The sequence below is a fragment of the Agelaius tricolor genome, unplaced genomic scaffold (assembly GCF_023055355.1).
Source record: "Agelaius tricolor isolate 1412-34295 unplaced genomic scaffold, bAgeTri1.0.p SCAF_9, whole genome shotgun sequence".
Lineage (NCBI taxonomy): Eukaryota > Metazoa > Chordata > Aves > Passeriformes > Icteridae > Agelaius > Agelaius tricolor.
The window spans coordinates 3,770,274-3,786,654 of record NW_027269269.1 but is presented as its reverse complement, the minus strand read 5'-3'; the positions used below and the strand labels follow the sequence as shown (position 1 = coordinate 3,786,654).

Below are 16,381 nucleotides of genomic sequence, written 5' to 3'. Positions count from 1 at the left end.
TGCTGTGGAAGGCTAGATTTCTGAGAAGGGGGAATTTGCCTTCCATTGCTTTCAACTATTATGTATTTAAGCATGGTGAATATTGCCAGTGGCCCATAGGTGTGCCAGTTGTCATTTTTGTCTGCTAAAAATAATTTCAGAATTGTAAATTTAAGTGTTATTGTAAACTTTTTAAGATACATGTTAAGAACAGAATTGTGGCTTTTTTCAGTTTGCTTTCCTAGGTGAACACAGTGTATCTATATTGTTGTCATTTATCCCTTTTTAATCCTTTTGACCATGATGACTAATTTGTCTGTGCTGACAGAGTAACAGATCCCAGACAAAGAATTTTTAGATTTTACAAAAACAAATGAATGAATAGTGAAGAGGGAGTCACATTAGTGCACTTACTGAGATGAGAAGGTTGTGGCATAAACTCCTACCACATTTGTTGTTGGCAGAAAATGTACAGAAAAGAAAATAACAGAAAACAAATGATAGTTTCTGAACCTCTTGAAACCATTCATTTATTATGACTGGGGGAAAGAACAGAAAAATTTGAGTACTAAAGTTTGAAATTTTAAGAAAACCATCTATCTAATATAAAATCTAGATTAGTATTAGCAGTCTCTACTTAGTAAGGTGTTAGCAATATAAATATTAAATTATTTCAGAGTGAGCAAATATATTGTAAATGGCTCCATAATACACATGGAAATCATAGAATAAATTAGGAATAGAAATGTCTTTTTTTTAACACTACTTGTTCATAATCTCTGGAAGTGTAATATATAAAATATATATGGTCATAATCTAGTAAAACTTTACATTGATGTGAAGTTTGACCAAGCTGAAGTGCTCAGAGTGGCCTTGGCTGTCCACTTTCAGCATGAGAATTGCACTAATTATATGTAATCCATTTTTATCTACTAAAGCATGTATTAATGTATTTTGGAGAGAACACTGTATTCCACAGTGTTCTTGGAAAATACATTCCTTGTTTCATGCTAGAATATGATGGAAAGTGTATATCTTAAAATGAAAGTAGAAATGTCAACATGTGATTTTTAAAATAAATTGAATCAAATTTCATTTATTTCATGAATTCACATCCCAAGCTCATGCAGGGATAATAGGAGTTCACATAAGCAGTACCCATCTGGCCTTCAGAAGGTTATATCTGATCAGTTCATGACAACACATAGGGCATATTTTCTTTCTTTGTTCTAACTCACAGCTGGCAACTCTATCTGCTAATCCCAGTGAAAGCTGCAGCTGGAAATGCAAAACTACTTTTGAACTTGCATATCCTTTCCCAGAGATGTCTGAAGCCTTGGAGATGGGTTGCTTTTGTGATTCCTATTAAATTAGGGAATTAATTGTTGCATTAAGAATGAGGTCAAGCAATGAATCCTCGAATACGCATTGTAAGACCATGTTTTATATAACAAAAGAAAGCTAAGAAAGACCAAAAATACTGAATTTTGCATGTTTTCATGTAATAAAAATTCACTGTAGAGCTCACTTCTTTATTACATTTTAAAAATCCTTATTACAGAATGATGAAGTAATCACTATTCACTTCCAGCTTGTTCATCTAAAATGTGAACAAGCAGTTTGCAAGCATATTTAGTTTTGTTTCTTGACACTGTTAAGTACAGTTAGAACATTAAATTCTCAACTGCAGACTATGAGAATTTCAATGTGTTTTTTCAAAGCAGCTTACCATACTTCAGTTTCTAGTAGTAACTTGTGCAACCTTTCATCTTATGAGTCAATCCTATAATTAGTATCCTTCTTTGCCAGAGGCATACTGCATGTTTGTTTTAGGTACAGAAAGTCTGCAAGAAATTTAACTTAATCATTACTTTTTAATGTAAGAGCTGGTTAGCTCAATTACACTAGATTAAAGTGAGCTTGAAATTCCTGAGTTACAGAGAAGGGGCTAATCTATGACCTGTAGTGAATAAGTACTATTTCCTATGGTTTTTGCCTTATGTGCACTTACTAGTGTGGGTAGCCCTTCAGCCCAGGCTTGCAGTAGCTATAAGCAATTATCTATTTTCTGTATGGAGTGGATTTGCAAGGCTCTTATTTAACTTGGCCATTAGGTTATTCAAAATTATTCCAGGATTGCATGCATAGCAGTAAAGCTGCTGAACATTTTTTGGTTTTTTTTCAGTAAACATTTGCTTTATTGTTTTTAGGGGCAATCTGAAAAGAATAAGTGCTGGTTACAGCTTTTCAGTATTTTTTACACAATTTCTAATTACAGAAGCATTAGACTGTTTTAAATATATTAATTTAATAACATGCTTTTAAGCTGCATTCAGACTGAAAATATCTCTCTTAATCATACAGGGAATGGTTGCATTAGCACCACTTCAGAAGCACTGAATTTTGGTATCTCTGGTATAAATCCATGCTGACTGCTCTGCCTTTGGGTACAGAGTCCAAGCTGTGACTGGCATATGAATATAAAATACTGCTAAACAAGTGCACAGTAGTGTGTTGGTGCTGATAGGTACTATTTGACTCAATGTTCATAAAGGTCTGTCTCAACTTCTAAGGATTCAATGATTCTAAGTTACTCAGCTACAAAATTCTTTAGCTGTGTTCCACTTAAATTTCTTGTTCTTACAAAAATACAGAATCCATCTAGGCTCAAACTTTCCATACTGCCAACCCTATTAAGAAAATCATTGTCAAGCAAAAGAGCACTGAAATATCACACCAGAGGACTGGAATTACCTGGAGGACTGGAATGTATTGGCAGTAGGATAAAATACAATAGCCTTATAACAGGAGTTGTGTGCTGAGCACCTTAGCAGTAATGATTCATTATAAACCAGCACCTCATGAGCTGAGAGCAACCTTATAGAAGAAGGGTCTAATGTTCTTACAGATCACTTGTATCCTTCAAATTATTGTCCTCTACTTTGCTCACCTTTAATTTTTTGGGTGATAGACCTCACACATTCTCACTCTTACTGGTTCACTTGTGCTAAAGCAGTGTACTGCCAAACTCCTCTTTTAGAAAGATCATACAATAATCTCACATGTTATTTTGGGCAGTGACAAGTGCTTTTGAGGTATAGTCTGTGACTGTTTCCTAAAAACATGAGCTTTTTTAACTAGAGGGTGGTGTCCACCAGTTTTGGTGAAGTTTCATTTCAGTCCAGTGGTGTGATTCTATGTGCATATTACTGAATGGGATTTATAGTTACCCCGTCTGCATGTGGAAATTTAAGATGGAATTAGTGCACCCTAATTTGGGCATCTAAAAGTTAATGCTTAGCACTGAAGTTGCCCACCCAAACTCCCAATCAGGGGTGAGAACTCTTGGCTCAAGAGTTCAGGCAAGCCAGATAAGGTAAGCTTCAGTGACTAACACTAAGAGTCTTTCAAGCCTTTTCAGTATAATTACTTCTCAGAATATTCCTAGCTTTATTTTAGAAAGAGAGCCTAAGGTGTCTAGCTCTGGCTTTGTCTTCAGACTTCTACAGTTATGAATTTCACCGAGATGCCAATATCTGGTGAGATGAAAAAGTGCAATTCAACATTGAATAATTGTGTCTGATTCCCTAAAATCTTATCTTACTCTTTTTTCTTTTTAATTAATTTTAAGGAGGAAAATGACTTTTCAAAGTGTAGATTTTTTTTTACTCCTGCTATATAAGTAAAAACACAAATAAAAATTTAGAAAAATATTTTTCTTACTTTTTGATAAAATGTCTCTTTCAAACCAAAGGGCATATTCTAAGAGAACTTGCTAAAGTTAGAATATGCCAGAACTGAGGCCTGCAACCATGAGACTCCCTCATATATATGGTTACTCTAATACAGGTTGTATTTACATTGTTGCATATTATTTCCCACTGGGGCTTTATTCACTTAAAGCACAGGATAGGCAAAATCAGTAATTCTGTAAGTCTCACTTTCTTTGCTAACACTATTTTATATTCCATGCAGAATGTGAGGTATTAAATACTGCAGGACTTTTCTGGGGTTCTGCCACTATAAAGAAGTTGTTACAGATTTTTTTCTTTTCAATGGAAGTGGCGTAAAATGTTTAACATCTGTTAGCAAACTGAAACAGAGGAAGTCAAAGGCCCTCAAAACCCTTCATTGTTTCTTGACAAAACCAGGGTAGGATGCCACCTTCTTGACTGTGAATATGTGTAATGGCTACATCTGTAAGCTGGTGATCTGAAGTTCTCTCTATATGGAGAGATCAAGGGTGGTGTTTAAAACAAATCAGACTAATTACACCCTAATTTCTCCTACCCACAGCCCCCCCAGCCCTTCCCACCCCCTGTAGAGAAAGTTCAGGTGATTCCCTCCAAAGCAGATCTTTGCTTTGGTCAGATGAATCTCATTTGTAAAGCTTGATTTTTCAAAGATAACCTTTCAGAATGTCTTCTGTATTGTATGGCTAATTCCTACTGACTTCTGTTAAAGAGGGGAGGTGTGATGTTTCAGATTAAGTAATATAATAAAGCAAGGATCTGGTATATAGCAACCTTTTGTTCTGTATAACTTGACTTTCTGATCCCCACAGCTCTAAGTGGTGAATTAATAACTGCTTTTCATAAGCTATTGTTATTTCTGATGTCAAAGCTACAGCTTTTTCATTTGTAATACAGTTTGCATGTGCATGCACACTGATGCACTTTAGGTAATTTCTATCACTTTAGGTAAATCACTTTAGGTAATTTAGTAAATTACAGCATTTATGATTTCTGCACTAATACAAGAAGCTGCGGATGCATGCTTAACTTCTAAAGGTGTTACCCTCTATGTTAGAGAATTTTGAAAATTTACATTTAATCCCATGCATTTTGTGTTACTTACTCCTCCCAAAAAAGTGGTTTTAAAAGATCTTGGGGTTGCAAAGTTAAAAACTTTAAAAATACTAGTAGCATTGGTTATGCAACTCTTAACCCTAATTTAGAATTGTAACTCAGCTCAGTGGAGTGTATTATGAAACTGTCTTAATTACATAAACATACTTTTTGTTTTCCCTAGTGCATAAGCATACTTTTTGTTTTCCTAGTTTTCCCTTATTTCTCTCCCCAACATGTGCCTTGTGTGGAGAATTTAAAGTAACTTAGTGGTATTTAAACATAATTGTAAGCAGGAAAAATGTAATTGCTGAGCTAGCCTAAGTCTAGTTTATTTAATTTTGTTCCGGTCTACATATCACGTGACTGTCGGCTGTGCAAAGAGGGGCCCTTGCTCCTTCTGCCAAAGCTTTACAACTGGACAAATTCAAACTGGGGAGGAGAAATAAGCTTTTACCCAGCTCAGCTTCTAGCCTGGTGGCTAAAACAATCTCCATGAAGGTGGTAGAAGAGTCTTCATTTGATATGTCTTGGCAAAGAGCTCTTAAGCTTTCTCAGAAGGCAGAAACCCCATCATTACCTCCTCTTTCAAGAGCTGCATCTGAAAGGCATTATAAGCCATGCATGTGATTTGTCTCTTAATTTAATTTTAAAATAAGATCATAGATTTTTGTTCTCCATAGAGTTTTAAGAGAAGTGGAGACTTCTCTCTGCCTCTAAGTAATTTGTGGGAAGAGCAAGTACATTATTCTTCTCCAGGTTTCTGTATCTATAGGCTGAGCATGGTGACATAAGGAACTGTATTACTCATGTGACAGATATTTCAGATTCTATTCTGTATTTAACCTTTCCTTCACATGGAATAGGAAGTATTTGAGCTAATACAGGCCTTTAGCTTCCCAGATAGATTTGTCTTTTAAAATTACAGATTTTACAGCTTAGCTTTTGCGTACTTAAACCTTGTCCCTTTGTCACTTTTCAAAATGGATACCAAAATACAATGGCATCAATATTTTATGTGTATTGACTTTTAGATTACCCTGAATTATCTGCAATCTGAAAGTTGTGAGTCTTCTTTTGTTTTGGTTTTTTTTCTCATATATTCTCTCAATTTGGAAATAACCTCTTAAAATTTAATGTAATAAATAGTCCAGTGTTGAACTCACATGCACATACTTATCTATTTCCAGAACTCTTTGAGTACTGATTTTTTATTATTCATATCTAATAACTAGGCTCTTTCTGCATGGGATTTCTAATACTTCGAAGAATTTCCTTGGCATTTATATTTTTCATATTTGGTAGCAAAAAATGTTAGTACATTACAGAGAGTTTGAAGAGTGAAGTTGTTTCTAACTATCAGGATTTTGTTTTCCTTTCCCAGTTATTTCAGATTTTAATTTTAGGCCAAGAGGCAACAAGGTAAAGGTACTAAAACTTTATTGTATTTTCTGGTATCTGCTGGAACATCTAGATGTCTGGACTAGATAAGTGATTTGGCCAATTCAAGAAGCTGCTTTTTGACCAGAATAAGGAAATTATTCCTGCACCTAATTTGATATTCAAATAGAGTAGTTTTTATTAATGTATCACTTATTGATATATTTGTTTCTGAATATATAATCACTATTTTCTAAAGCTTTAGATGCCTTATGAATTAATTATAACACAGTATACTCTGCTATTGTGATGACAGAGCAGCTTGCTCTGTGAAGTGGCATAGCTGAGTACTGTTACCTTTACAAAGAATTTTTTAAGCAAGGACAAAAGCCATAGTTCTTGAAAATGTATTGCATAGACATATGCAATACTTATTGCATAGTGATGTTTATGGAAATTTGTGTCAACAAACTTAGGGCACAGTCTTGCAATCATTATGAAATTTTTAGCTTTACTCCCTGGTGTTACCACAGCTGAACCGGGATAAGGAGGGAAGTTTTTGGGATAGAAAGTGAAGTGTTAGAAATTACTTCTTGTTGAATCAGTGAGGGACAAAAACTCTTTTATGACTGATTTACATATAATTTCTTGCTTTACTGAGATTTGTACAAATAAATACATAGATGTGTATGGAAGAGCATGTATGTTCCCTGCCTAGGGGAAGGCTTAGCTGCTCTACCAGCCCTGGACTACCCATGGACCCAGGACAGAGCTTTGCACTCTGTCACATTTCAACCTACTGAAAACCAATCTATGCACCAATCCAACCTCATCACCCAGCAGCTTTAAGAGCTTGTTTGAACCTTTTAGAACAGATCTGTAACCTGTATGCATGGCATTCACAATGTTCAATTACAGTTTTGAGTAATGAAAGTGGGTTATTCTCTATGGCCTAAGGAGACAACCTTCAGATGTGCTTACTCCTCTGTTTACATGCGTGCCATTGTCATTTAACTGGTGAATATGCAGGTAGATTCTGAGGGTTCATGGTTCCCCTCTCCTCCTTTAGCAAAAGGATGATGGCAGTAGTTGCCCCCATGAACATCATTTGCTTTTCAGCAATGCAAATTCCTCTGCTTAATGTGGGCTATGTCTTGTGGAAGTGTTTTGGGACTGAGAGCACCTGAGTGTATACAGAGACTGAATAGAGCAGAAACTGTCATAAACAGACCAAATTGACTCAAATTCTGCACAGGGATATTTTATTCTCTAACTGGATAGTCCTAGAGATTAAATAAGACTGCACATACAGAATACAGAGTACAAAAATACAAAAAATACTTCCTGCTTTCATTTTCTATTGAAAAGATGAAACACCCTTCATAGCCTGTGTGAGATGGATAAATTCTAGAGTTGGATTTGAACAAGAGAATAGCCTAAAATAGCGTGTTCTACTTCACAGAACATATCTGGCAAAGAATGTGTTTAAAATTACAAGTTAGAGGTGATGTAAGAAAATAGATTTTCTGCTGTATCAAGCAATCTCATATGTTCTGACATAGATTTTATGGGACATAAACATATGAAAACACCTAAAAAAGAAGTTGCATTTTCAAGAAATTAGGTGTTGCCCACCCTCAACTGTCAGCAACGTAAAGTTGGCTTCTAGAAGCAAAAGTCAGAAAGGAAATTGTTGACACCACCAGTCATTAACAGCAACACAGACTTGGTGCCATCAGATCATGCTGGGTGTTTCCAGTTTATGGAGGAGAGATCTGTCTTATTAATAACCACTTATGTTGGGGGGTAGAATGTGTACTTCAGTGGTGACACAGATTTCCTCCCACTTCCTCTGATTTTTTTTTTTTCTTACTCTTGGGTTTTTGTTATTTGAGGGTAGCAGTGGTCTGAGCTGTTACTCTCATGGACTTTTATATTCACATGCTAGACAATTCTTGAAGTTGGAAGTTTTGTGTATGAAACAATGTTACTTTTGTGCCCCTACAGTGGCTCAATTTAGATCACCATAGTAATACCAAGATTTCACATCTCTGAATTGCTAAAAGAAAAACGTGTAGCAGAGGTTGACTATGCCTTACAGACATTGTAGTGTATATCCAGTACTGTGGAGTTAATATATATTTTAAATTCACATACACAGTGCAATTGTTCTACTATTTTAAACATAAAAGCCTGTCAGCAGCTGGAGTTTGTGAAAATACACAGTGCTAGAGAAATGGTCTTGGAAATGAATAAATCACATTTCAAAGATTTTAATTTATAAGCATATTTCTCAGGATTTCCAAACAATGGATAAATACTTGAATAGTCATTTTCTCCCCCAGGGCTTTTTGGTACATTTATTAAAAAAATAACAAAACCATCAAAATAAAACTAACAAAAAGAAAAAAATTGTAGTCAGCACTTGGAGCACATTTGAAAAATGTGGTTTGACATGATGAACTTTGGGTGTAGGCCGTGCACGCAAAAGGCTGTCTTTTTACAGATGTTGGGAGACTCTGTCCCCACTGTTTACCACAGTCTCCAACAGTAATTTAATAAAGTTTCTTACCTCCTACTTGAAAGACCAGGAGAAGGGAGGCAATCTGCTGCTTTGCAAAGACTCAAAGATATTTTTGGGGAAACTTGCTTTCCATTTATCTTGATGCTCAGTAGTATATAAAACATACGTATTTAATCTATGTATACAGATCTTGTACATGTAGTGTCTGAATTGTCTATATAATATATAAGGATATATAAAACATCCTTTTGCTTGTTTGGGGCTAGGTAAGCATATTGCCTTCTTACTTTTAAATGAATATAAACTTTTTTTAAATTTTTTTTTCAAAATGGAGGAATTTCAAAGTGAGCCACATTGCTTTACACTGCCTTGCCTTTTCTGTGGATCAAGGGCACACACACAGATAGCCACTGTAGTGCAGCTGACAAGCAGTAACTTGTTAAATTACATAACTTGAGGGTACGTCTGAGCCCTTAATTCTTGTCAAATTAAGGTTGATACAACTGAGTTGGGCCATTCAGCATAAAGGTAATGGGAAAACAGCTTTTGTAATAGGCAAATATTCCTTTCCCGTGTCGACCAAGAATACCCATATTCCAGGAATTAACAGCATTTTAACCTTTGCATTTTACTTCCAATCCTGGTAGTAACAGATGGCACTCTGTACAATGTTACCATTTTACTGCTTTTTAAGTGCAGTTTGGATTAGCTTTGTTATTTTGAGTAAACTCTCTTTAGGTTAACATTGACTGGACACGTTAAGAAAGAAACCCAAACATAATATTCCACATTTTATTCTCCTCAGCTTTACTAGTTATTATAATGTTTCCTGTATCCATGGAAGAAACATACAGCATTGCAAGTTCTGTTTTCACATGGTTGATCTAGCACAAAAAGCTTTCTTTTAGGTTTGCTGATTCCAGTAGCGACTGTAATTAATCACGGTTCTGAAAAAATAAATAAATAAAAATGGAGAAAACAAACATGAAATCAGTGACAAAGGAAGTATTTTTTTATTTTTCCCTGTCTCTTGTTGTTTGGTATAATAGGCCGAAAATTCAGCTATTCTGTTTATTGGCAGAGATTTTAGTGATACAGCTGGGATTCATATGTTCCATATTAGCTGAGTTACTGCTGTTTAACTGCCTTGGATTAACAGAAACTTTACTTGCTTTTAAGGACCACACCTTTGCATATACTGCCATTATAATGTAATATTGATTAATTAAGGGAAGAATGTGTATTTAGGCTTACTGCTCAAAATTATGCAGCAGATAGTTTGATATTTTGGGCAATTCTCCTTCAACATTAGCACATTTTCAGGATGTTAGAACTAAGACTTAAAAAAGGAAATCAACTTCTTAAATAAAATACGGATAATATGCACATGCTTTCCACAATCAGAAAACAGTGTGCACCTCCTCCCTCCTTTCTGAATGTATCCTATCCAGTTCACAAAGTGTTTAATTGCATATTTAAATTTAATCATGTAATCATCTAATAGAGGTAAGTAAGTACAAGTTTAAATTTAAAATGCAACTCCTTGCTTTACTGAAGTGGGACCATTAAGTCTGTGAAAAGAAAGAGTTTATGAAAATGCATACATGTCTGAGTAACACTGAAAGCAGAGTTCAGCAATGCCCAACGGGCCACTTCTACAATAGCAATCCACTTCTGAAATGTTGGTCTCTGCAGGGAAGATCACTATCATTATAATTAGAGCTAGACTACAATGGACTGCTCAGAGTAGCTATTCCAAAAAGTTCTTTGAAGGTGAAGATGAGTGGTAGACATTCTCAGGAATAGAAAATTGCTTTCTCAAGTGAAAAAAAAATCAACAAAATGAATCTTAAATGGCTAGATGGCTAAAAAAAATTTCAGTTTTGCTATCCCTATTTAAAATGAAATCACTGCATTTCCAGTTTGAATATTGCTGGTGGACATTAAAGAAATATATAATTTATATATTCCTGGAATATGTAATATGTAACCATACTTGAAAATAGATGTATTTTGTAAGCAAATGAACAGAGACAAAAACATAGAAGCTTCATCTCCTGTGCTCTTTTTCTTTTTTGCCCTTCAAAATTGATAATTCTTTTTTCTGCAAATTATGAAGGCCTAATTGCTAAGAACTGTTTAGTGCTCTTATATACATTAATACAAATAGATGTATTGATATGAAAAATATTTGAAGATGTTCGGATCACTTTTTTTATTGTCTTGTTTTTAAATACTTGTCCAGTCTGTCTTTAACCTTCTAAAGACTAGATCAGGCAGTTAACTAAAATTGAAAACCTGATACCAAAGCACAGTCTGATCTTCACACCAAAGCCAGCACACCTAGCTATATAGACAGGATTTTACATATATTTACTGCTTCTCACAGATATCCTGGAACTTCATGCAGAAATTTTTTCAGTCTGCTTAAACTATAAACTGTAAACTACAGCTGCAAGAATCCTAGAAACTGATTGAAAAGTTTTTTCTATGGAAGATTGAGGTGCTCCTGCCAAGAGCATTCGAATAATGACAAATTATTATGACACTTACTGCATTTCCTTTAAAAGTAATATTGGAGATTTGGAAAAGAGGCCATAGCACTTAGCTCTGACTGAGAAAGGAGCATGGCTCTGTCCTGTCTGCATGCTTCCTCCAAGGATTTATACAAACTGATGAGGTTCCCTGAGCCTTCTTGAGCTTGAGCCATCCCAGCTCTCTCAAACTGGTCGTAATAGAGAGAATCTTCAGTTCCTCAGTCATTTTTGTGGCTCTCTGTTGTACTTTCTCCAGTTGCTTCCCTGTGTGCAATTAGGCAAGTTGAAAGCATGTAAAAATGATCTGCTATGAATTTACTCTTCAGATTTTGATGTGACAGTGGAACATAATAGTACAGTTTGATTGAAGGTAAGTTAAAATATTTAAGCAGATGAAAATGCAGTGATACTTGTTTATCTTCATGCTGAAATCAGGAAATGAGCAACTAAACTAACTTTCTTCTGTATAATGGCCATATAATGAGATCCATATAATGGATCTCTCCACTTTTTTATATTATCCTATTTACTAGCAACTGCATGATACTATAAGCTGCAGAAACTGTTTTTATTTAATTCATTTGTTGGGTTATTTCTTTAATTTTCTGGATTCTTTATTTCATAGAATAGTGTTTTCCCTTGGCATTAAGTGCTTTAAAGTCTTAGAATTAAGTCAATTTTTCAAAATGCCTAGGTTTTGTCAATCCCTGTATAACAAAGCAATAAAGTATCACAAACACTTTGGTACCCATGTTTGATGTGTGTAGAGAAAATACCATAACTATTCCAGAAAATTATTCCTTAGTAATACAGTTCCACTGATTGCACTAGCTAAGCTAGGAAGTTCTTTCCTGCCATCATGAAATTGCAGTAATGAGATTGAACTATTTTATTTATGTACAATTTGATTAGAGGTTTTAATATACTCTGGCAGACATTTATTTCACAATTTAAACCTATGACTGCATGGACCATTTCTTAGGATATTATAGTCTTTAGGTTTTAACCAAATATCTTCTGGGGTAAATAGGCACAGTAATTTATTTCTGAAAGTTAGTAAAATATGGTTTGTGGTTTCTTAAAATTTTGCTGTCATAGAAGTTCTCTATGTTTTATTCCGTTTTTCCTATTGAATTTAGGAAGACTTCGCAGTAGATTGAAATAGATGGGCTGTCAAAATTCATAGATTGTTTAAAAAATAATTTAATATTAAAATACAAAAGACAGTTTCAACAGTTGTAGTTAAAGTTTTGATCCTTTAAAAATATTTTTCACCTTCCACCTAAAGGTGAAAACATTTGTAGGTGGAAACATTGCTTAAGTCTTCACTAATTTGGGTATAAAGTTAATCTGTTGAATGTTGACTAGAGATATTATCTAGTATTAAAAAAAAAATCACTGAGGAAAAAGAGTTTGCAGAGTTGAAATCTTGGGTTTGATCTTGGGAATGACCATGGTGTCATGACATATGCAACAAAGCAGGATGATAATTTTGACAACATTTGAACTTCTGTGGGTGTCAGTGCCCAGAAAGTTTCCTTATTAAGGGAAGTTCATGTATTTGTGCCTCCCTCTAGTGGATCACTCTCTCAGCTCTGCCCTAGGAAATGTTCTCCATATTAAATTCATGTGGCATTAAACATTCAAATATCCTTGTTTTCATAGTGAGGATCTGTTTTCCATTCTCATGGACAGTCTGAATGTGTTGGTGTGCATCTCCACTCATTATGGCATATTTTGTAATATATCTTTTCTAAGACTCCTTTTCATACTAAAGGTGCTGATGATCATATCTATCTTCATGTGCAACTAATGTTGCAAAGAGAAATACATTTTCTTGTTTTGAAAAACATTCCCTTTTTTTCTATGCCACAAATTTCTTCTGTTTCCCAGACTTTCATTTACATGACTATATTCTGGAAATGTCTGCAGTTTGCCTAAATCATTATTTAATTATATTTCAGGTACTACCAAGGTAAATCTTGTGAAGATCCCTTCAACTGCTTCCAGCCCTCGAGACACTGCTCTGGCAGCTGTTATCTGCAGTGCACTTGCAACAGTGCTCTTGGCTCTTCTCATCCTTTGTGTTATCTATTGCAAGAGGCAGTTCATGGAGAAGAAACCAAGCTGTGAGTTCCAATTTTTACTCTTTCTTGGTAATATTTATAGAGTGGTATTAGTTTGGCAGATCCCTCTGTAGGTCAAGAAATTAAATGTCTACATCATTTAAGCAAGTTTAGATTGAGATGGTCAATACAGCAGAGCCCAGGACTCCATCCAAGTTTGCCAACTCGAAAGTTCCGGCTGCTACTGAGAAAATGCTGTGTAAATGCCCAGAAATACTCCAATTATATCACTCCTATGCCATACTCTGCTAGAGGCTGCACAGATACATTTGGACTATTCATGATCCAAGATGGGACATTACAGAGTTGCAATGTCAATGTGGAAATACCAGTTTGGAAGATCTGTGCATCAAATGCTATTGTGAAACACAGATTAGGTCATCAAGATAGTGAATGTGGCCAGTGTAGATGAGAGATTTGTCCTTAACAGTTTTGGTTTTATGGGTATATTCAAGATGAATTAAATGCCTGAGACAGATCTGTAAATTTCTTTTACATCCCTAACAGGTCAATGTAATTTGTTTATAATAAATATTTTTCTGCCTCTTAATTTAAAATAAGAAAGAAAAAAGTGAAAAGCACTCTAGTTCCCATTTATAGCTTTAAAAAACTTTTATTAAAATATGTTTATAGCATGTAATGAACCCTGGATGCCAAACAAGAATACTATCTTGGATGAATTGATGTTGCTGCTGCTCTCAGCACAAGCAGAAATTTACAGAGGTTTACAGAGCCATTGTAAGAATTGTTCCTAACCTAGAATTTGCTTTACCCATGAGTTTTGAGAAATTCTGACACAGTGAACTCAGACATCATTTAGTGAAGTGCAGTAACTTGTTTGCCTTGGCCTACAATTATAGAGATTAAAGGCTGTTAATATAAAGCTCTTTAAGATAATATAAACAAAATCCCAGTGGCTGAAAGCTGACTCTGGAAAATTTCAGATGGGAATCACTGGGAATCATTAAACACTGCAGAAATGTAACAGTGAATAGGATATACTCTCAAATCATCCAAATGAGAGCAGATGTCTTCCTAGAAGTGGCTGTAGTTGAACCAGCTGTTCTAGGCTTTGTTGCAAAATCTGTGGTTTACATTATTGGAAGCCACATGGTCACTGTGGGTCTTTCAGTTGGAAAATGTATGGACATACTTTATAGCATGACATTACACATTTTGTAAAGATAGAGGGCACTGAGCAGGAAAAAGGGTAACACTTCCTGACATGGACTTTTATTCCCTTTGTTCAAAGGGTCTCTGAGATCACAAGACATTCACTACAATGGCTCTGAATTATCGTGTTTCGATAGACCACGGCTAAGTGAATATGACCACAGAACATGCTGCCAGTGCCAAAGAAGTGCATCACAGACCTGTGGTATGTTATGTCTACTGAAAGGTGACTTTATTTTATCTAACACTTGAGTTGTGGCAATTCAACTGCAGAGCTAACACTGTCAAACTAACCTTTGTCCTAGGCTAATTTCTTAATAAGCAGAAAGGATTTTTAAGTAGCTATTTGGGGTTTTTTTTGTTTCTTCCTGTAATTCATTTCAGTGACTTCACATGAAAAAAAATTTAAATTTCTATCTCAGTTATTTCTGATAAAAATAGCACTGCATATGGCTTTGAGATTTAAATTAGTGTGAAGGATTTACCAGAGAGCATCTAAGAATATGGTATGAATGCTAAAGGACAACAGCCTGGACAATTCAAATCCTTGCCATTTTGTAAAGTCATATCAGAACAAATGCAGCTGTGACATTAAGAAATCATAATAAGAAGAAATAATAAGACAATAAAAAATAATAAGAAAAATTAAGAAAGCACAGGATTAAATATCATCCCGATAGCTTTACTCAGAATGCTTCCACTTATGTGTATTCAACTGACAAGAAAATTAATTTTAAAAATAGGTACTCATGACTGGCTTCTATGTTACTACTAGAGGAAGGACTTGGCTTTTATAATTATTTCAATTTTAAAGGAATAAAAATGTTCTTTAAAATGTTTTTACAGCAATAAATCTCTTGCTGTAAAAACATTTCCACAATTCATGTATTATAATGTAACTGGCAAAGTAATACTCAAGTTTGAAAAAGATCAGAGACTAAGTTTATGCAGAGCTTTGATAGTTTTAACACTATTAAAATTAATTTTCATTCCTCAGGACCAGTTCACTTGATTCCCTCACTGTGCTGTGATGAAACCTGTAGCATGGAGCACAGCAGTCACAGTTGTGCTTTCCACTCACAGACCACACTCAATGAAAGGTAACTTAGTTTTACAAATATGTATTAAACATGAAGTATTTTTTTATGCAGTCAAATTCATATTTATATAGAGACGACAGCTGCTTGAAGTGGAATGAGGGATTTTGCTGAGCCGTACCCATATCATCCCATGTTGTGCAAGAATAGGTTTATGGTGAAAAGATGAAGTATTACTTAGTAAATGCTGACTTGATCCATGGGTTTCTCTGAAGAAGTGGCTTCTCTCACAAGCAGATAATGTTCCTTTTACTCTGTGGCACCTTATAGGCTTTGGCCACCCCCTCTTCTGCTAATGGTTAGCAAGTTGCTGAATAAACTCATAAATCTGGGGGGATTGAGGCACAGTTCACAAGTGGCATGAAGATTTTTTTTTTAAGGAACTGTTTAGGTCTGCAAAATTTGAAATATCTATTATTTCTGAATTTCTAGCAGGTTTTAGCTTTTATTTTCTCCCAATCAGCTGGGTATAAGTATAGTAGTAGTTATTTTTACAACAGGGCCACGAGCCAAATATATAAAATTTATGGTGTCCTTCAGAGTTTCCTGGTTACAGATTTTAATACAGGATGTATTTATTTCTTTTAGCTAGAATGATTTTCCATATAAGGTTTAAATTGGTCTTCAGCTGTTTTGTTCTTATGGCCACATGTTACTAAAAATGTAGAGGTGGCTTCTTCATAAGTATTGTTTGTGCAAGGTGACTTAGTGACCTAAG

The 16,381-nt window shown here is 34.9% G+C and overlaps 1 protein-coding gene across 3 annotated transcripts in view; it reads left to right on the top strand.

Moving 5' to 3' along the window:
- Positions 1-16,381, top strand: part of TNFRSF19 (TNF receptor superfamily member 19) — a 57,100-nt gene that overhangs the window by 34,326 nt on the left and 6,393 nt on the right. For all 3 annotated transcript variants that reach the window (XM_071434061.1, XM_071434062.1, XM_071434063.1), the window contains 3 exons: positions 13,232-13,396; positions 14,646-14,771; positions 15,564-15,666. In XM_071434061.1, the coding sequence (XP_071290162.1) occupies positions 13,232-13,396; positions 14,646-14,771; positions 15,564-15,666 (394 nt within the window). The remainder of the gene's footprint in view (positions 1-13,231; positions 13,397-14,645; positions 14,772-15,563; positions 15,667-16,381) is intronic.